The sequence below is a fragment of the Hibiscus syriacus genome, unplaced genomic scaffold (genome assembly GCF_006381635.1).
Source record: "Hibiscus syriacus cultivar Baekdansim isolate YM2019G1 unplaced genomic scaffold, ASM638163v2 tig00111234_pilon, whole genome shotgun sequence".
Classification (NCBI taxonomy): Eukaryota; Viridiplantae; Streptophyta; class Magnoliopsida; order Malvales; family Malvaceae; genus Hibiscus; species Hibiscus syriacus.
In genome coordinates, this window is record NW_024063028.1 from 144245 (window position 1) to 166302 (window position 22058).

The 22058-nt window shown below is 34.4% G+C and overlaps 2 protein-coding genes across 2 annotated transcripts; both read right to left on the minus strand.

Annotated features, from left to right (window-relative positions):
- Positions 1–2778: 2778 nt before the first annotated feature.
- Positions 2779–11789, minus strand: LOC120156617. Its single transcript, XM_039167918.1, has 6 exons — positions 11554–11789; positions 11326–11458; positions 10998–11101; positions 4668–4812; positions 4438–4578; positions 2779–4331 (listed from the first exon to the last, which is right to left on the minus strand). The coding sequence occupies exons 1-6, from the start codon at positions 11592–11594 to the stop codon at positions 2925–2927; spliced, it is 1971 nt and encodes a 656-aa protein (XP_039023849.1). The 5' UTR covers positions 11595–11789; the 3' UTR covers positions 2779–2924.
- A 5701-nt stretch (positions 11790–17490) lies between these two features.
- On the minus strand, positions 17491–20733 carry LOC120156724 (probable ubiquitin-conjugating enzyme E2 37). Its single transcript, XM_039167989.1, has 6 exons — positions 20535–20733; positions 20359–20428; positions 20159–20264; positions 18754–18852; positions 18531–18665; positions 17491–18442 (listed from the first exon to the last, which is right to left on the minus strand). The coding sequence occupies exons 1-6, from the start codon at positions 20668–20670 to the stop codon at positions 17567–17569; spliced, it is 1422 nt and encodes a 473-aa protein (XP_039023920.1). The 5' UTR covers positions 20671–20733; the 3' UTR covers positions 17491–17566.
- Between the last annotated feature and the right edge of the window lie 1325 nt (positions 20734–22058).

Genomic DNA, 22058 nt, shown 5'->3' on the forward strand with positions numbered 1-22058 from the left:
TATGGACAAAAGTAAGAAGTGGGCGTGTACTACGTTGTCGTTTTACCTTACATGTTTGTCAAATTTGTATTTTATTTTAGGGTAAACTACATCAGATACCACCAAAATTTAGTCATTGTATAGTTTACACCACTAACCTTTCAATTTTATCAATTATAACATAAAACTTTGATTTTCATTTCAATTATACCACCGAATCATTAAATTATTAAGGACATGATGAGATGGCTGAAGATTGCCGATGTGGTTTCGATCTATTGTCTAGATTGGATACTGCAAACGTAAGGGTGACCCTCCCTACACAGTTTGCTCCTTCATAAACTCAAGAGTTTGAACCCTCGACTTTACTTTAGGAATCTAGTGTCTCATTACACTAGACCAATCGATTATTGATTCATTCTAATTTTTTTAATAATAAGTAAGTGAACACATCATATCAAAACAATAATCGGATATTTATGTTCACATAAAATATCAACAACTTATTATTAAATTTTTATTATATATATAAAAAAAAGAAAAGAACAAATAATTTAAGATAAAAGAAAATATTAAATTGATAAGATTTCTCAATATAAAATTAAATAATAAAATATATGAATTTTAGAACATAAAAATAATACTATATCATATCAAATTAAACATATTTTTTAATTATAACAACGATTTAATATGTTATTCACCGATCTTTAAGTTGTAACGAATGTAGTACAATAATTGCAGTAGCCTGAAACAGAGAGCGGTTTGCCAGACGAGGCAAATTCAAGAGAAGCAAAGCTCTTGCTGATGGAGTTGTTCGATTTATAATCACATCCCAACCAAATACAAAAACCCCATCACACCTATATATATAACATGGCATTGGCATCTGCTTTTAATGTTTTAATTCTGGGGTTTACGTAGAGTCGACAGACTTGGGAGAAAAAGAAGCATGATTGGCAGGCATGGATATGGATCGCTTCATCTTCGACGATGTCCGGTGAAATCTGCATCGAAAGGAGCCTTGATGGGTGGTCGGAGAGCACAAACATTGTGCTCCTTTGCCGGAATTGGCTGTTTCAGAGGCGCTGTTGCCGCCTTTGGGGGAGGTGCTTACTGTAATGTTCCCGTTGGAGGCCATTTTTTTCCTTCTTTTTGACAAAAAGAAAGAGAGAGGATTTAGCAAAAAGGAAATTGAAGGGGCAGACTTGAAGAGGGGATTAGGGGTTGGTTATATAGGACAAGATTGGTAAACAAACTCAAATGTTGTCACTCTTAGGATACTGTGTAAAGACTCGAACTTTATAACTAGGCAAAACCATTAGATTCACTAAGGTGGTGTGCCATCTTTTATGGTATAATTACTTATCAAATTATTATTGTTTTTAAACTTGATTGTTGATTTTTTTTTAAAATAAATATTCATTAATTTTATTTTTCTTATTTTGATTACCAACTATTAAAAATTAGCGAATGAGTTTTTTTTTAATTTTACACATCAATTTTCTCTTTTCATATTTATAAATCAGATTCAATCTTCTACACTAATATACTTTATCTAGATGAGGCATTTGGCCCTCACCTAGGATGGGGTGTTTAATTTTTTCTTTGTTTGAGGGAATCTGCTTTTGAAATGTGGTTAGATTAGATCATAAAATAACCCAATGGGCATACTGTTGGGCATGTGAGGTGATGTTGCCTTGGAAATTGGAATAATGTAGTAAGGCAACCGCTTCCTATAAATATAAAAGACCTTTCAAATCTTTGGTGTTTAGTAACACTAGATCTTAATTATATTTAAAAAATTAAAATTAAGTTAAATTTATATTTTAAATGAAAATCAAGATTTTTTATATTATGAAATAATTCTTTCAATTCAGTTTATTTTGTTTATAATATTAAAATTTAAAATTATGATATTTTTTAAATAATTTAATATCTCATCTCATTGGATAATTACTACTTTTATATAAAACAAATTGAGACTCGACGTGTAGTATTGAGCCTAGGTTGCTATTTGATTTTTATCTTTGAGATTCAAAGATGTATTTAGTCGGAAAATTATAATATCAATAATAGATGGGTTATAGTTAAATTCAGAAACGTTTAAGTATATTGTATAATTAATTTATCAAATAAATGGTTGTCCATTGTTCCCATTAATGGGGTAAGGGGAGGTAAGATAGTAGGCTGCCTCTAACACTAAGTTAAGAGCAATTTCAGTAGAAAACCTCCGAATTATAAAATGCCCTCCGTGGGACTCGATCTCACGACCTTAAGGTTAAGAACCTTGTGCTCTACCATCTGAGCTGGATAATTATTCTTTCTAAAGAATATGTTATTCTTTCTAAAGATCTCAAGTTTAAATTAAAACATTAAATATATTTTTAAACGAAACTAAATAAAACACAACATGTGGTGCTATGACTCATCAGTGTCAAAATATATTTTATCTTTCCCTGTCATGTTCAAACCCTAACATCAAATAATTATAAAAACCAACATTGGGTCATTTTGTCGGATGGCGACGGTCGGTACAACAAACCTAAAACACCAATTATCAAATCTTTTTAGCATCTTGACCATGAAGATGAAATCGGACTACTAAAAAAATCATAAATCTACTCCTAAAAGTTAATTTTTTTTTAACTTTTTGATCTTTTACACCATCTTTGGATTAATTCAAATTATAATGTTTTTCTTTTTTTCCCCAAGTAATCTACTGTAATTTTCCATCTCGATTCTTGTAATTAAGGGAATTGTGAAATCCATATTCCGGTCATCGGAACACGCAGCAAGTGTTTAAAAACATAAATGCTTTAGGCAATATCAATGCAGGGTACTTAATACAGCACCGAGCTAAGCAAATAATGTAATTTTTAAGATTGATGCAATGCAATCAAAACGATTAGATAAAAAAGGATGATTCATTATGGTTTAAAGTTCTATCTCCCTTTCATTGCCGCGAAGTGAGCTGCCAAATCGTCATAATCTGGTAACTTCGGATGAACGTGATTCGACCTATCTGGCTGAAAGGAGGCAGCACGAGCACATACCTTGGTCCCTTCCGATTCGGCGGTTAGTACAAGAGGGAGAGATATTGATCGGGTTGGACGGGAAACGGTCTCGGACGTAACATCAGATCTATCCCTGCTTGATTTCTGAGGAGCTTCACTATCACCCACATCACTTCCCCTACGATGTGAATGACGGCTTTTGGACTTTCTTCTCATCATTCCCTCTGCACCGGATGGTGGCTTTTTACTATAATGTATCAACAGTTTGTCAATTATCCTTTCCTCGTCGTCATCTTTATGCTGCTCGTCATCAAATAAAATTTGCAGACCTCGTCTTGAGTCCTCCTTTCTCGTGCTTCTTGTTCTTCTACTCCTTGCAGGTTCAACATATTTGGCATAATTGAGTTCGGTATGATCAGAAGATGATTTATGTCGCCTTCGAGATGATCTTCGTCTTGGTATGGGAGCATCACTTCCATCATGATTGTAGTAATAATCTTTATCACGATCCCGACCATTCAAAATAGCAGGTGGCATTATCTGCCCCTCTTTATCAGGATGATATAACCCTCCTTGATATTTATCAGCACTATTAACCGCATATGCCCTGTCATCAGAAGCAGCAAGTGATGATCCTACATCAGCATCATCATGTTTGCGATCCTTCGGTTTTGTACTGGATTTAACATAAGGAGGGGGGATGCCACCATTAAAGTGGGACTTCCACTTGTGTTCATCTTCCTCGTGAGTTTTTCTCGTTGAGTTTGGAAAACTGTACTGGTGACCATAGTTATTAGCAGCGGACTGATCTTTATCACGACTCTTTGACCTAGGATCTGCATAACTAGGACTTTTCTCTGGCTTTCTCTCGGGTAGAACATCTTGATTATCTCTTCTAGGTGTACCATTCTGCCTACCATCTTGTAGTTTGGCTCCATCATCAGCCCTTTTCATTCTTTTCCCATGCGAGGAACTGCTTAATCTTGTTTTCAAGGCAACATCATCCTTCCCATTCCAATAGTCAAGCTTACTGGCAGGTACTTCTTGATTTAGCCATAACGGAATGTCTCCAGTCTCCTTCCTTGCAGTAGCTTGCTCCCTACCATGATGTGGATGGTACCCATCAACAATTAATTCCTGTTTAGGCGGAAGGCTGATCTCACCCCTTTTTGAGGCATTATCCTCCTTAGAGTTGCCCAATCTGTGCCCATCTTTACCTGCTATGAGGTTATCTTTAGATGAAACTTCAAAATTTTCCTCTAGTTGACTCCTTCCATCGTTTGATTTATGATTATGACCTCTGGCATGGAAAGAGCCATGACTTTTAGGTTGGTCCTGCATAACAAAGACGGCAATCAAGAGTTCAACTGTGAGGACACCGTATGGATAAGCTCAATGAGAATACCTAAAATGTAAAGATAAAATACCAGAAGCAGCATACCTTTGGAATCACAGCAGGTTTAGACATTCTTTGCTTAAAAGCTTCAGAGTCCCATTTTATGGAAAACTCGGATGCTATATCATTCATTACCTTGACTTTCATCTCCATTGTGAAAGAATTTGAAGCAGAATTCTCGACAAGCTATCATCAAATTTTATAACGTTGGTCAAAGAAAAGCAATGACAAAACCATAAATTAATCTCTTTTTGGAGCAGATCAACAGAAATTACCTGTTTGTTGACAAATAATTCCAGGGAATTTCCATATCTTTCATGAAATATTTGCCTGAGATCACGCAACTCTGGCAAATTAGAGAATCTTGCAGCTGCAAACATTAGAGATGAGACAGCTTCCCGGCAATCTTCAGGGCAATCTCTGTGCAATGATTGAAGAAAATAAGCAACGTTTTTCTTGTCATTAGAAACATATAAATGTGTTGCTAATAGCCTATTCATGCGATTAAAACAAGAGGGAAATTGAGGAAGTGATCCAGAAAGAATAACGACAACAAAATTTTTCATTAATCATTCCTTCTGTAATTACCATCTACATCAACCGCATGTTAAAAGTATATGTAACGTGTACTATATGGATACTATTAAAGGTTGCAGCAGAACATGGCTCACATAAGCATACAAAAGTTTAATGTTATTGCAAACAAATTGCAAAAGAGATGGCACAACCCAGAAGAGATTTGACAATTTAAGGATCACTCATTTTCATAACTTACAGTCCCTCCTTTATCCTGATATTTCTGATGATATATGCCTGTAGAAAAGCCTACAATGAAAGTTATCTGTCACTCCCCAAATTTTAATTTAAAATATATTTAATTTATTTAATTTAATTAAGGGACCAAAATGGACAGTTTTGAAAATTATGTGTTAATCTCAAATGTTTGGGAAGTTCAGGGACTTATCCCTGAATTTTCCATTTACCTGTTAGCAAAGAAAATAAAAATATTTGGGATAAGGTGAGGCTAGAAGTCCTTGAGTCCGTGATCTAGGGTATAGCCAACCATGCTTCTACCACTTAGCTTAGGCCACTATTTATTATAATTTTAATAAATATAATTATTATACTTGTTAGTCGATATTTTAAATTTCCAAAAGCAATTCCCCCCCCCCCGATTTGAATCGAGCTTTCCCAACCTAAATCCCCAATTTCTAAAGCTTCCACCAGCGTTACCTTTCAATGTCAATTTTTGCCATTTCTGATAGTCGTGTAGTGCATCGTTGCCTCCATCTTGATCGCTGTTCAGCCGTGATCAAAACCCCTCAATCAATTTGTCAGAAGTCGTCGTTGTTCACCGTGAATCGGTGTTTGTTTGCTCATCGAAAAACAAAAACCGTCATTTGTCCCTCTTTGCGTTTTCTATTGCCACAGACAACCGTAGGATGCGTCACCATCACCGTTCGACTCGTCATCTCAAACCGAACAAAACCCGATTGCCCTCGCTCCGGATGGCCCCGCCATTCATCGTGGAGATCGCATGGAAGCTTCGTCGAAGAAACCCAAGCCCGCCGTTGTTTTTCATGTTTTCGTGCCATTTTTAGACTCCGCTTGTCTCGCCGCCACCACCATCGAATTCACTGCTCTGTTCTGACCAAAACCCGACCGGTACCGACCCCTCTTGTCGTCGTTTTCTCCATTCACCTTCGGGGTAAGATCCGGTTGCTTTTATTAAATTTTCGTCATGTTTTGGGCTGTAATCTGAGTTGTTTTGGGTTGATTATTATGTTTGGTTGCTTTTCGGTGAATTCGTTGTCATATCCGTTACTCGCCGCACGCGCCACTACCGCGCGTAGTCTGTAACATCCTCAATACCGAGTTAGTGACTAAATTGTAAAATTTCAGAATTTAGTGATTTAAATGAGAATATTTCAGTATTGGATTAAGTGGTAAATATGAAATAATTAAAAGGGTAGTATGGTAAATTAGCTTGAAAGATATTTTCATCTCCCTATTTAGAGAGATAATACGTGGAAAATGAGAGAATTCTCCAGAGTTATCTTCTCCTCTTCCTTCTTCATACATGAGGCTTGAAGTATAAGGTGAGTTTCTTAATTTTTGATTATTAGCTGAATTTTAAAGTTGGGTTTTGATCATTAGATGATAACTAAGCTTAAGAAAAACTTAAAATCAAAAGATAAAGGAGTTATGAAAGATTAAAGAAAATGAGTTTTTAAGATAAATTTTAAATAAGGTTTAAATGAATTTGGAGAATGAATTTGACTTGTCATCTATGAGAATAAGAAGTTAGAAGTGTTAGAATTAAGTTTGGATAACATGAAAAATTTGGTATGATTATTGATTTCTATATGGAGAATAGAATTTTGAGGTTTAAGATGAAATAAATGGATATAAACTAGTTTAAGTATGTATATTTGAGTTAAGAATATGAAAGGGAATGAAACATGAAGAATTTAAGTTGATATAGTGAATTTTCGGGCATGAACAGTGATTTTCAAGGCTTCAACGAAAATTCCGGCTTAAGTTATCAACATCAAGTTTAAGGTTTAGGCTTTTGATAGTTGTTTTGAAATGTTATATTTATATAGATATTGAGCCTAAACAAGTTCTGAAATAATCAAATGATTAGGATCGAATCAAAGCAAGGCTAAGGTGAGTGCAATTTAATTTGTGCTTATGTTATAGAACGAACATTGGCTTGCGATGAGCCAGTGACGAATTTATTATGGTAAGAAGTAAATTCTAAAATGCTATGTGATTTATATGTGTTAACAGGTTATAATATATGTTACATGATTTGCACAAGTATATGTTAGTGTGATAAGTCATATGAAACAATATAAATAATCTATAAGATTATATAAGAATATGAAATATGTTATAGAAATTACATGATGACATGTTTGTTCCTTGGTGTTGTGATATATATGTGTTATTTTATATGAATATGGTAAGTAAAAGGGGTTAATGGGGATGATAAGAATAATAAGGATAATGGAATGACATGTATATGGAAATATATGTATATTCGATCTAAGTTATGTGAATATATGAGAATACATGCCTATGTGATGAGCTATGTGATGTATATACGAACATATGTGAACAAGATATAACATACGTACATGGACAAATGAGAAATGATATATGTTATATGATATAGACCTATGTGAATACATGAGAAAGAATATATGTCTATGAGAAGGCATAAGAACAAAGCATAAGTTATGTGACATATGAATATGAATCATATGGAAATGTTCTACGTGTAAGTGAACTATGTGATGATATGATATGTGATAAATATGAAAAATAATGTCCATGTTATGTATCATGAGATCTAGAGGTATAGTTGGCATGCCAAGAGTAGAGGGTCTACGCAGTCTTTCGGGACATATATGTATTCTTTGAAACATGTATGAGGTCTTTTGAGACACCTACTTGATCCTTGGTATATGTATATGATTCTTAAGGAATTTATATGTGGTCCTTATGGACAATCTTATACGGTACTACGGTGCATTTCTACGCGGCACTTCAGTGCAAATTCTACGTGGCACTACGGTGCAAATTTATACGAGCTGTGGTGACAGTATTTGTGCACAACCTCAATGTACTCATATACCTTCAGTTCTCACCAGTGTACCATGGGCTAATAAAGAGACAACAACAAATACAATATATGTGATGTATATGCTTTTGGTGATATAAAATATGTTCCATGAATTATATGATGTTATGTTACATGATATGTGCATGTATGTATATATTACAGAAAAGAATATATGCTTTGGTATGATAAGGTAATATCAAAAGTTATGCTAGACAGGTCAGTTTCTCCTTTCCAAAGATCAGATCAGAAAATAAATGTATAGTATGTATTTTGTAATAAAGATAGTGATTGGCATGTAAATAAAGGTTTAAATCCGATATGTTCTAATCGGTTTTGTAAAATCATATGATTAAGTTTTATAATGTTTTAAATGTGTATATGTAAATGATAATTTTATACAAATGAAATCTCAGATTTTTATAAATTTATACGTATTTTACGAAAGTACTGTAGCAGTATTGTAGCAGTATTGTAGCAAGGTATCGATTTCTTGTAGCAGGAGAATCGGTTCTCCTTTTTGAATTTGGAAAATTTTAATATTAGGGTATTGTAACAGGTACTGTTCATACGTATTTTACTGTTTATAAATACGTTTTTGATTGAAAATTTTATACGAAACACAATTTAATAGAATATTGTGGTATTTTCTTAAAATGAGTTCAAATGTTTTGATATTTTGTAAGAATATTATTTTTAAAGGTTAATATGACATCTCGGACTCGTATCCGGATCGGGTACGAGTTGGAGTGTTACAGAATCGTTGTTCTGTCAAGTCATCTTATTGACTGAGTCAACTCGTCGACTCTACTAAGTCAACTTAGATCGAGTCAAGCTGTTGACCTTTGACCTGAACCGATGACCAAACTGTTGACTTTAACTTTTACTAACGTTGACCGTTGACTTTGATCCAAAAAGTCAAAATTTTTGAAAAAACAATATTTTTATGTTTTTCGACATCTTGAATCCGAATCTGAAATCTGTTTTGCCAAATTCAAACCCGAAAGACTCCGAATTGACCCGTTAAACTCGAATGTGCGTATGTAATTTAAGTATTCATTTAAATAATTTAATTAAGTGCATCTAATTTAAATTGAGGGTTAATGACTAAATCATTATGTTGTTTAATTAAGTTTGATATGACTTAGGTTCTCGTACAGTCGAAGTGCGCAGTGAAACTGGTGCTCGATAGATCTACTAGACTGATTCTTTTTACATGTGTGTTTCTTGTGTGCTATATATATATATCTGTTTTAAATACATGTTTGAAATACCATGTGCACATGATTGTTTTACCAGATTTGCAATATGGCTAGCTGATCTGATTTAATTTCGCATGATTTATCTGTTTCAAGCTTGATTTATGATTTACTAAAGTTTTAAGTCTGGTTGTCTGATTCATTATCTTTGGTTACTGTTTTTACTGAATTGATATATGCTGGAACTCTAATTTTCTTGCTATTGTTAGTTACTGTTTGAAAACTATTCACTTCGGGGTACTCTGGGATCTGGTACAAGTCTCTGTAGGTTCAACTCCGATCAAGCTGGTAATTCCTCATGCAAGTTCAACACCGATTAAACTAGTAATTCTTTATGTACCTAAGGCGACCCTTGGGTGGGCTCATGGGCTCAATGGGCCTAGTGGTAAGATCTTATGGATCCTATGGTACTCCTTTAGGGTGATTCCTCTGCTATGTGTATTGGATAAGTCCTTATGGGCCTGAGGGCACACCCCTCAGGTGGGCACCTATGCTTCGGTTAGGATAAGAGCTTATGGACCCAAGGTGCTCCTTTAGGTTGGTTTCCTCGCCCTTCGGGCCTAGGGTAAGTCTTTATGGATGCAATTTTGGGAAACTGCATATGGCGTACAGTTGGAGGGTTGTTCTGTATTTTAAACTACAACTCGACTATCATTTTCATAACTTTAATAATGAACCGATTTTGAAACTTAACTATATGTTTTTATTTTGCACTACTGGAACATACTAAGCTCTCTAGCTCACTCCGCCAAACTTTTCTCTTTCAAATACTTTTTGATAGGCGACCCAGACCTGACACTTGGAGGATCGACACAATCGTACAATATTATTTTGTTGTAATGTTTTTATCTTCTGATTTGCCATTATGATGGGTGACATGTGCCTATTTATTTTGAAATACTTGTCTTGCGACGTATATTGCTTTTGCGAGTGATGTTAGAATTACATCGATACTGATTTGTGAAAGATTTTGTTGTACTCAGACATTTATAGTTTTATATATTACTCGAATTATAACTTATTATTAATAACTATGTTTTTAAAAGGTGTTTATTCATAATATGGATTTAAATTATTGAAAGATGTTTTGGAAAATTTTATCATAATCTGCTAGATTTGGTCGTAACGCATAGGCCGGTCTAGGGGTTACACTATAACAATTCAAGATGCAACAATCACACATTCAAACAAGTCAGCTCTGGGGTTGCCATAAAAGAGATGTAACTTATAAGCACTTACTGTAAATCACTTGGAATTTACATTCAGCCAGTCTTGAAAGTTACAGTTTCTATTAATAGTTGGATTTCGCTATCGAGTCTCCTTAGGATACTTTTTAAGGTTAGCTAACATACAATATGTGTAATAACATTGTATTAAACACAAAAGTAGACAACCTTATCCATCATTTCAGTGCAATGAATGAAGGTATCACTATATAAAGTAGCCTTCAAGAAAAGAGTGCCCCACGGGATCTAGTTAGCAGAATCACCAATAGTTTGTTTAAGTTTTATGGGGTTTATGCGAGTGAGAGATGAAATGATTATTTGTACTTTCCTTAATCAACAAGGAAACCAGATTGAGCAGAGATTCTTGTTGCTTTTGCAACGTTGTTGAATGCTAACCTTATTCAGACTTCTTTTCAATTTAATCTTCATGCATTTTAAATAATATAAGCATAAATTCTACCAAAATGGAATAAACAATACAGCTTCATATACCTTAATTTTTGCAGAAGTGAAACATGCTTGGACACCAAATCACAGCATTTCTCCACAAAATCATAGCAAGATGAAAGGACCAATTCTGCAATGTATCCTTCTACCTGTTTCAACCTCGCAAAGAGTTAACAAAGCATTTACTAATGATTTTACGTCCAGAAAAAGGGAAATATTTATCAAAACAAAGCTTAAGATGTTCAAATATTCAAAAAAGTCAGCACAGAAGTTCACATGCAAACTTGAAACCTTACTTCCGCTAGTAAATCATCATAGAATTTTTTAGAAAGGATTAAAAATAGAAATAACTGTTCTTTTAAAAGAAAATTACCCTGCCATAAGCATTAATATCAAGACCATTAGCAAGCAGATCAGCTACATCTTTCTTCAAAAACTTAAGCGTCGCAGTCTTCTTCCTCCTTATGACCTCGATCCGACTCTTTATCAGTTTTATCAATGAATTACTGCAAGAGGAGAAAAAAGAAAAAAAATCTCATCAATTAATTTTCCAGAATATGAAAGAGGAAGAAATGCATTTATTCGAATAGAAAATAAAAACCATTTGGAGGCAAAACCACGGCCTAAGATTCCGTCCAGCATTTCCGATCACTTATTCAACTCAACAGAACGATTCAACTCAGCTAACTCACAAAAACTAGGCCGTAAACTCAAAATGCAAATCAATAAAACGAGAGATCTGCCATTAAAGAAGACGAGAAAAGGCTCTTTGCAGCTTTGCTTAAAGCTTTCTTCAGTGCCGTTTCTCAGACAATTTTTCCTTTTCTATATTTTATTTTAAGAAACACTCGTTTACAGGTTTTTCTCCAGCAGAGAGCTAAAAACACGGGAGCCATGTCTGTTTTACAATCATACCCTTACTGATTCCATTTTAATGACTGGGACTCTCGATTCTCGACCAGTCGATCATTGGAACGTTAGGAGGGTAGTTTAGGGGACTAAAAAATGTTTTTATTCGGTGCGGATAAGGGTGGATTGGACGGATGGTGATCGTTAGATGAGAGGAGTGGGTGGCGAAGATGGACGGTGGGATGGGTGTGTTTTCTTTTAGGGGAATCTGACGAGCTGGATCACATAATTAAGGTTCATTTATTTATGATGATGGATTTCTTTTTGGTGACATTTTAGGATAAAATTCCAAATTGTCAGTGTTACATGGAAAATCAATCGGACGTTATTGACGGTTTAACTGAATTTATTTTTTAAAGGCTTAAATGAAAATCAACCCCCCAAATTATGTTATTTTTTGTTATTAAGCATCTAATTTTTTTATTAAAATAAATACTTAATTGTTCTTTTTAATTATTTTAGGTTCATTTGTTAGTTCGGCTACAAAAAATATTCTTTAGTCAATAATGTATTGGTACGTCATATAAAATAATTTAACAAATTTTTATAAAAAAAAATGAACTTTAATTAAATTAAAGTAAAATAAAAAATAATGTCAGAGGTTATTGTTATCCTAGATCAAATTAATTAATAATATGTTTAAAAGAAGATACACACTAAAACTATTAAAAGATTTTATCTAATAAAAATATTTATCTTTTTTTAACATTTTAGGTTTTCAATCCCTTTTTTAATTTTTTTAAATGTGTATAGTTAGTTTGAATTTTTTATAATTTTAGAAAATATATTATTTTTAATAAATTTTTTGGTTTTGAATATTTTACATACTTTTTTTTGGGTAAAGTACATACTTTTTAAATGGGCTTAAAACTTCTAAAAATAATTTAATAATTTAACTTTTATATATTTTTAAATAAATCCTCCTAATTTTTTAAATATGTCACAACTGTAAACTTACTGTATGCACAATATCGAAATTTTTTAAAAAAAAAATCGGGGTCGGGTTTTTTAAATATGATGTTCGATCGGGTTTGAGTTTAGGGTGAAAATATCCGACCCGATCATACCCGAAAAATTATAATTTTATCTTATATATTTAGAAATAATTATAATAATACCCCTTTCTATATTATTTTTTTCAATTAAGTCACTATTTTAATTGAATAAAAATAATATTTTTTATTATTTCGGGTTGGGTGAAATCTTGTTTTGGTCGGTTCGAGTCTCAGGTGGACGACTCCTTGTTCTCGGGTCGGGTCGGGTGGACCAAAAACCCGACCCGACCCATGCACGTCCCTAATGTATTCACATGCAAAACACATCGATGCATTTCTTTCTTCCTCGAATATAAAAATAAAAATACTCGATCAACAGCTTGTTTTAAGAGAGATATGAACATCGGAATTGTAGAATTGTTTGTACTAAGATCATTGGATTGAAACTACCTTCCAATTCAAAAATAAAAATAAAAATAGTCGATCACGAAAAAGAACAATTACAGCTATCCATTGAAGGGTAATGAGTCATTTGAAATCTTGCCTCTCAGCATGAGGAGTCCTAGCAAAAACATCTCAAGAAGTTGATGAGTAAATGGAACAAGTAATTTTCCTGGTCTAACATTTCATGTCGAACCAGCCTTTCCCATATGATGTTTTGAGGCAGATGATCACTGTAATATAGCAAAGTTGTGACCGACGCTGCTGGCTCGGAAATTAACGATGTCAACAGCCGCAGTAGAGATCGGAACATAAGGGGTGCGAGAGACTGCAACAAACAACAGATACTGTAAGGCCTATCTATCTCTATATACATATTATATGTATGTAGATAAGGAAAATACTTGAAATAAGAGATGAAGGAAAGGAGCATATACCATGGGGTAGTATGGGTGTGTTTGGAAAGCCAGAAAATGGGGAACTTGGAAGGAGTGGGCGTTGAGTTTAAGTTCTCTCGGTATCATCTGACGTTCATACCTAACCTTCCATGCAGTGTCCCCGGGAACTATGAACTTGTTGGGACTTGGTAGCTGGAGCAAAACGAGGCCAACCACTGCTGGCAAGTGGAATTTGGCAACAACCAAATGTTTTCACCTGCACATAATAGATGTTCGATATACCATTTGAAGGGTTTAAATATTTCGGTGATCATTTATATCGGATTTTGAGTAGATACGGATATTAACCCTTGGATATCTATTATCTGAATCCGCTTTAGTTCTGCACATAATAATTTTAGTTTTACAAATAACTTTGTTCCTTCAATTTTTTGGTTTAAATATTTCTTAGACCCTTATACAATTTTTTCCACTCATCTCCAGATTCAATCCTAGCTATGTCTCTTCCCGTTAAACTGATGCAATGGCAAGTTGGCAACAAGTGACCAAACAATTTGTGTTATAGTTCTGAAACATCCCACCATGATCTTCTGATTGTCTTTTTAGTGCAAGCGACAGCCATGTAGACTTCCCTTCTGTTTTTTGATCCTTCCATCAAAACTTCATTGCTTCTTTCACCTACTGGCACTTGTCAAATTTACAGTGTCAAGGGAAACTGTTGGACCGGAAGGAACAAATAGCCAACAACAAAGTTACGAAGGTGAAGGATGCACGGACTCCAAAGCTAGAAACGTCTTACTTGACGGATATACGAACCCTCAAATATCAGATTTTGGAATGGCAATAAGTTTTCGTCAAAACGAGTTCAGAGACGATTTAAACAGGGTAAGTTTTGCGACAGAACGTTTAGGATCTCAGCTAATGCGTTAATTGTCACTACATGCATCTTCTAACTAGTATTAAGTGGCTATTGTATTAGGCTATGTCGACAGAACATTTACCTGAAATTCTTACATTTTGAGTCGACAATGAAAACGGTGGCAGGCATGGGGTTTGTCGAAACAAGGTGATCTTCTCAAACTCGAGAATAAATTGCTGGAAGCATGCCCCCAAAAATGTGCTTCAGAGTTGTATTCAGGTTGCTTCAACGTGTGCACAAGCGATTGCTGCCACGTCGAAACTTACAAACAATGTTATGCTTCTACAAGGGACAAAGAGCCTGCACGTCCTATAAAAACAGAAACGAGGGTAACATTTTCCTGAAGCTAGATAGAGATTGTGTGATATTTCCTCTAAAATTTCTACATACTTATGTGCAGAGCTATGTGCATTGTACATGTTTATCATAAAATCACACCCTTCAATGCGACTATACGTTCAAGATAGCCGAAACTCTAGAGGATATCAAAGATTCAAATCATAAATGCATGAGAAGCAGTTTCAAAATGTGAATCCAAACCCACTGTTTCTCACATCAAGATAATTAACAATCAAACTCCCTTTTCATTCCATTTTCATCCATTAAGTTCTAACCCTTATACGACTGAATAAATCCAGAGAAGATGCTCCTAAAACATGGATGATTACAACATTTCATCAACTCAACATACGAAGAGCATAAGAAAAAATCAAACTACTGCTTATAATGATAGTTTTTCAGTAGAGGTGGCAAACGAGTCATTCGGATCTGGTTTGAGTCGAGTCATTTTGGGTCTAGATTAAATTCGGTTTAATTTTGTTTAAATCGGATCTGGTTCGAATCTAGTTTGATTGTACGGTGAATCGGATCACGTCGGGTCAATTTTCGGGTTGTATGATTATTGGATCAGTTGTTTTCCGGTTCGGATCAATATCATATCGATTGATTTTTGGATCGGGTTAATACCAGATCGATTGATTTTTGGGTTGGGTTAATACCGGATCAGTTAGATTTATGGTCGGGTCAATATCGGATCGATTGATTTTCGGTTTAGGTCAACCTTTAGATCAAGTCAATTCGGATTAAATTGATTATAAATCTAATCAAAATCAAGTATATATAGAATAATTGATATATACTTGTAAAAATATGCCTTATTATTTGTTAATTTTATCATTTAGGTTTAATTTCAATTCTCAATCGTTCTATATTTTAAATTAAAACATCATTTAGAGATGATAAATCAATAATTTGACACAAATACGATCGTATAATACGTGTTAGAATTTGTTATCAAAATTTTATATTAATTTCTTATGAAAAGTTTACAACGAGAATTATTTGATAAAGAAATAATTTTTTTATTAAAAATTTTATTTCCAATTATAAATTTAATATTTTTATTAAATTTTAAACAATAATAAATAACTTTATTTGTTAAGTTTTAATTGTTACATAAGTAAACTTTATATATTTTTTATTATAAATCTAATATTATTTCCTTTATTTTACTTGTTTTCTATTATTTTTATTATAAATATAATATTTTTATTACAAGTAAGATAAGTAAACTTTCTTTATTTATGTTTTTAATCTTACAATTAGATTCTTACTTTTATATTCATCTTAAACTTTCTATTATTTTATTATAAATATAATGTTTTTAATAAATTATCAATTTTATTTTAATTTATTTATTATTAAAAATAACTTTTATCGTTTAATAACATTTATCAATTTTAATATGTTCGAGTTGCTTTCGAGTAAGGTTAAATTTGGTTTGGGTTAATTTCAATTCGGGTTGTTTTTGGTTCGGGTTAATTTCGGCTTCAGTTCGGGTTGATTTCGGTTTCGCTAAATTTTGGATCTGATATGTGTCGGGTATCAGATCAAATTTAATTATCATGTTTGAGTTAATATTGGGTATTGAGTCGAGTAAATTGGTTCGGATAATCGGGTTCGGGTTATCATGTATATTTTTGTGGATTTCGGGGTCTTGTTCCTTTTCAGGATCTTCCTCCTCTTCCTGTTCCTCCTCCTCTTCTTCCTCTTCTTCGTCTTCTTCAGGAGGATCATATGGCATTGGTGGTAGTAATGGTGTTTTCATGGGGCTAAATTTAGGAAATATATCAGGTCTACGCCCAGGTTTAGGCCTCTCCCACTCCTGCCATATAAACCAAGAAAAATATCCAATTATCTAAGCCAAATTGCCAGCACCCATTAATCAAACAACATTAGATAACAGAGTATTACAGCAAAAAAGAAATTAAACCTATCACTTGAAAATTGCCTGCAAAACGGTTTTTGTTCTCAAAAGCGGACCACAAATATCATCAGTAATTTGGGATCTCCCCTACCGCAAAATACTTGAAAGTCACTCTCCCATTAATAGGGTTTAAAAAGGACTTACGATGGGAAATCGAGGGGATTGCGGCGAGTCAATTTCTCTTCCTCGGGAGCCATACAAACAACATGATGTTTCATTCTCCTCGTCCGTTGACGGCTGTTAGAGAGCGTATAGACTAGGGAGAATCTGCCACCTCGGCTAGTGGAAGTGGAGGAAGAAGAAGAAGAGCTGGTAGAGGGCAGCAGCGCTAGCGTTCTGGAAAGCGGCGATAAGGAGATGCAAATGAATGACGCCATGGTTATTGGTAGTCATCAGTTTTATTTCTAATTTGTACGAGTGATCACTTTTATTTCTAATTTATTTTATTTTGATCATCAGTTTAAAAAATATTGAATCTTTAATGATTTTTTTTTAAAGATTTGGGTTGTTTTTATAAATTTTTAAAATTCGATAAGTTTAAGATTTAAGGTTCATACAACCAGGAACCATGTCATATGCCACTGAGTCATTAAAAGTTTGATTCAAGGAAGCGTCTATTCAAATAAACCTAAACCTAGAGAAATTGCTAATGGATTGGAAACTGTATAACTAATTTGATTCAAGCCTTAAAACCTCCACTTCCCAAGGCGCTTCCGTGCTGCTAGTGGCCTTCTCGTCCTCAATGGGGCACTCTTCTCTTCCCTCTCGCTTTCTTCACTATCTAGAACAACTACATTTTCAGATATCGAAGATTCTTCTTCCTCCACATCAGTTTGCATACTTTTAGCAGCTTGATGAGGCTGCTTCTTCTGGTTAGGTTCCAAGCCCTGTTGCAATTGTTGGTTCGAAGGAGCTAGAGGTGGCTTACGACCGAGCCCATTTTTTCCAGGAGTTTGGGGATTTGAATGTGGCAAGTTCTCTACTGGCATCACATTCTCTTTGTTAACCACATGTTGTCTATGTGATAAGCCTTTCAGTCCCAGTGAAAGCTTCTTACCTACAGAACTGAGCTTCTCTGGTTTTTGATTCGCAGAGATGTTTTGGGTCCCGAACACTTCCGTGTTTTCACATGTTTGCATTGGTTCCCTAGACCCAAATGGTTGTTTCTGCATTTGACAAAGTTTTGAGCTCCTCTTTGTGCTGCTGTTTCCTGAATTGCCTTCTTTGTCCTGCTCATGTTGTTGATTGCCGTTAACCTGAGAGAATGATGGTCCAGAAGAAGCCTGATGTTGGAAGAGTGACGATAAGTAATTTGGATCCACATTCTCCTTGTTATCAAAGTCATCATTTTCCTTCTCCCATTTTCGCTTACTTTCCGTCGGATTTATCGGTACTGAGAGAAATAAATAATGATTCGGCACCTTCAGATCGGCAGTTTTTTTCTTGTTTGAGATGGTAGACTCTAGTGAAAACTTCTGGCTAATGCCATGTGATCTTTTATGGCTAGTATTAAACTCCTCAGCACCATGGTTTGCTTCCTGGTCCAATCCTTGAACTTCCACCTGCAATCAAAAGAAGTATGAAGAATACAGAATCAAGTAAAAAGAAAACATAAAAATTCAAGTGAATCAACTGCTAATAGCCTAATACCGGCGTTGAATCTGCTTTAGTTTCAGTGCATTGATTGCTACAACTGCTTTCTCCAGCTCCACCCGTGGCATATTTCTCAGTCATTGATCGTGCTTTATAGTCAAAAGCTTGTCTATTGTATTTGTATTCCCTACTCTGCAGATTCATCAACATATCAAAAGCAGAGGGGGAAAAAACAATTTATTAACCAAACCCAGTCCATCTTGAGAGAAAGTGTACTTACCGCTTCACACATTAGGCCATCATCAGGATTTGGTTCACTGAGCAATAGCCTTATACTTGTAAGCACTGTTGAAATGTTCAACGACGGTTGCCATGCCCCCTTCTCATTACAAGAGAACCATACTCATCATGACATATCTTTAAAGAAAGGCTTTAAGGGTCACTTTTGCCTCTGTAGTAAATCTAATTTATCATTTTCGTTCTTATCGTATTTTCACATCAATTTATCCCTCAAAGTTGTTTAATTGCATCATTTTATACCCTACCCACAACTTAAAATCCTAAATTGATAACGCTAAACCCAAAACAATAATCCCATAACCTCTAAGCCTAAACCCTAAATCTTAATATCTAACTTAAAACCCTCAATTTAAGGTTTTAAGTGAGGGGTAGGATATAGAATGATACAATTGACCAACTTAAAACCCAAAACGATATGGACGAAAATAATAAATTATGTCTACTACATAGACATAAGTGACCCTTTTTAACTTGAAGAAATAAAACTTACATTTTGGAAGTGAAATGGAAGAGAAATCAACGAGGAAAACATTGTCTTTTATTATGAACTTTATGGCATCCTCCTAAGTTACTCCCAACTCTTATTTTTGTTTGATTTACCTATATCCAACATCCGTGTTTAAAATACACTCGAACATGAGTGTGAAGATATGATCTTCTAATGATCTTTCAAATATGTAGTAACTTGAAAAAAGATAATACGCGAAAAACCTTATAATATTATTTATATGTAAAGAATGATCAGATTTAATTTTACATAATAAAACTAAAATTATAATTATCAAGTAAAAAATGATGACTGAGATTAAAAGTTCAAAACAATAGTCTCTATCATCCTGTCACTTTGAATTAACAAGTAGAGCTACCATGATGCAAGTATTTTTCTCTAAATTGACGTGTTACCTAGATATATATATAAATATTGGGATCAAATAGATGATATAATGTCTCCATTAAAAAATACTTAAGAACAGTTCAGGGTATGCGGCTCTATGATGCACTCTTGAGAGTTATGAGATGGACCCTAATTTTTGCTAGACCTCGCATGATATTACATCCAAAGGTCTTTGCTACCTGTGGAAATTGAGATCATACTATGACTTGTATTTTAACATATATCATTACGAGAATTACTAAATTATCAAAAGAAAATCTTTTTTCAAATAAAACATGGTTTTATGGTCGAATAAATTTAAACTCAATCATTGAAGATAAAATTAATTTATTTGGAAGGTGTCACCGTATGTGTGTGTGTGAACTTTTCTAGAATTACTAATAATTTTTTGAAAAATGTATAAATGAGTCTAACCCACATCTATATGACACCATGAACTGCTCTAGGTGTGACCAAAGCAAATATATACAAGGGACTGAACAAAACTAACCTTGGGTGGAAGATTGAGGATGTCAAGGCAAATTCGACCTCCATTATCGATGTTCGGGTGATAAATAGGCGTCGCAAAGGTCACAATCGGAGGCTGAAGCGGATACCTTCAAGGGAAAAAAAGAAAAGAAAACAAACCAATAATCCCTTCTTCTAAAATGTGAAAGAGGAACATAAATTCATTCTGAATCTTAGCTATACCTTTCAGGTATCTGAATCTTAATCTTGAAGATTCCTTTGCTATATACAGTTTCGTCAGGACCTTCTATTTCTGGGGAAAAAAAAGGAACATCAGGATTTTGGATTTCGATTATTTAATCAGAAAAACAAAACTATTTGTAACACTTTTGGTGTAAATTAAGAGAGAATGAACTGACGGGCGTCGATGGAGGACAGATCGGTGATATCAGATTGTGAGGAGAGAAAAGGGAAGGAAGCGCCGTGAGGAGGGTCGTCAAGGAGAAGCTTGATCTCCTTTTGCATTCGCAGTTTAAGCCTTGCTTCTTGCGCCATTTTGGTCTGCTTCTACTTCAGAGATTTTGGTTTGGATCTGTGTCTGCCTTTGTTTTTCAGCTTTGAGCGGGCGGGGGGGGGGGGGAACTTTTCCATATGTGTTTTTTTATTTTCGGGTTTTCAATCTTTTAAATATCCCTCGTAAAAAACAGAAGCAAAAGTATAGCATTTAGTCATTCAATTTTGGTTTGGGTAAATTATGCATTTAGTCATTAACATTTTCCATATTCTATTTTGGCTATTTATTTATTTATTTTCTTTTTTCTTTTTCTTCTCACCTGACTTTTAAATTTTGTGTTTTTAATCATCCGATAAGTAATTGTGTAATGATAATCAAAATATTGTGTTTTGGTATATTTATTTTGAAATAGTCTAATATTTTAATCTTCTTTTTCAAGCTTAATTAAAAAATAAATGTCTAAATTTTATTTTTGTTCACCTGAATGCTTAAAGTTTTTTTGTCAAAATATGTGAACAATGTTTCCTCTGTTAATATTAAAACAAAACCCTATTCTCATATACAATGGGATAAGGGGGAGGTAGGGTAGTAGGCTGCTCCCAACACATGGTTGAGAGCAACTTCCGTGGAAGACCTCCGGCAATCAAAAATTAAAATAAAGATAAAATACAATGCATGTATAAATAAATAAATAAATACATAGTTTAATAGTTTTCACATGCAGTATTCATATGCGCGTTTGTATTGGGAAGTACTCCCTGCAAATAAATCCCTGCGTAAAAAATCTCTGTATATAGACAGAACAGTAAGACCCGACTAAACTTAAAAAGAGAAAACATGAAGAGAATGATACACAATAGTCAACGTTAGCAAGTTACAAGAAGTAATAAAGTCCAATGGGATAAAACCTAAATTAAGGTAACACTACTCCGCTATCCTAGTTCTACGTCTTCATAAATTCAAATGACAGAAACGTATAAAAAGTAGAAGTCATGGAAAATTACTATAAATGCATTAAAAGAAGACAGAGATGACACACCCTATAGATGTGACTCGCACTACTCTGCTACCCTGGTCTTAAGTCTCCATAATTTCCTATTAGAGGTCATGTCATCGGTAAGGGATAAATCCTTCAAATCAGATCTCAAGCAGTCTTCCCACTTCCGCCTTGGTCATTCTCTCCTTCTGGCACCGTCGACTGTAATCGACTCTACCCTCCTGACCGCATCTGATGGTTGTCGCCTAAGGACATGCCCAAACCATCGTAGCCTCCCCTCCCTCAATTTTTCAAATAAAGGCACCACCCCCAAGGACATCCTAATAGTAGAGTTTGGTGTCATGTCTCACAAAGTCTTACCACATGCCCATCGAAGCATTCTCATTTCTACGGCTTCCATCCTCCTTACATGATCCTTCTTGATTGCCCAAC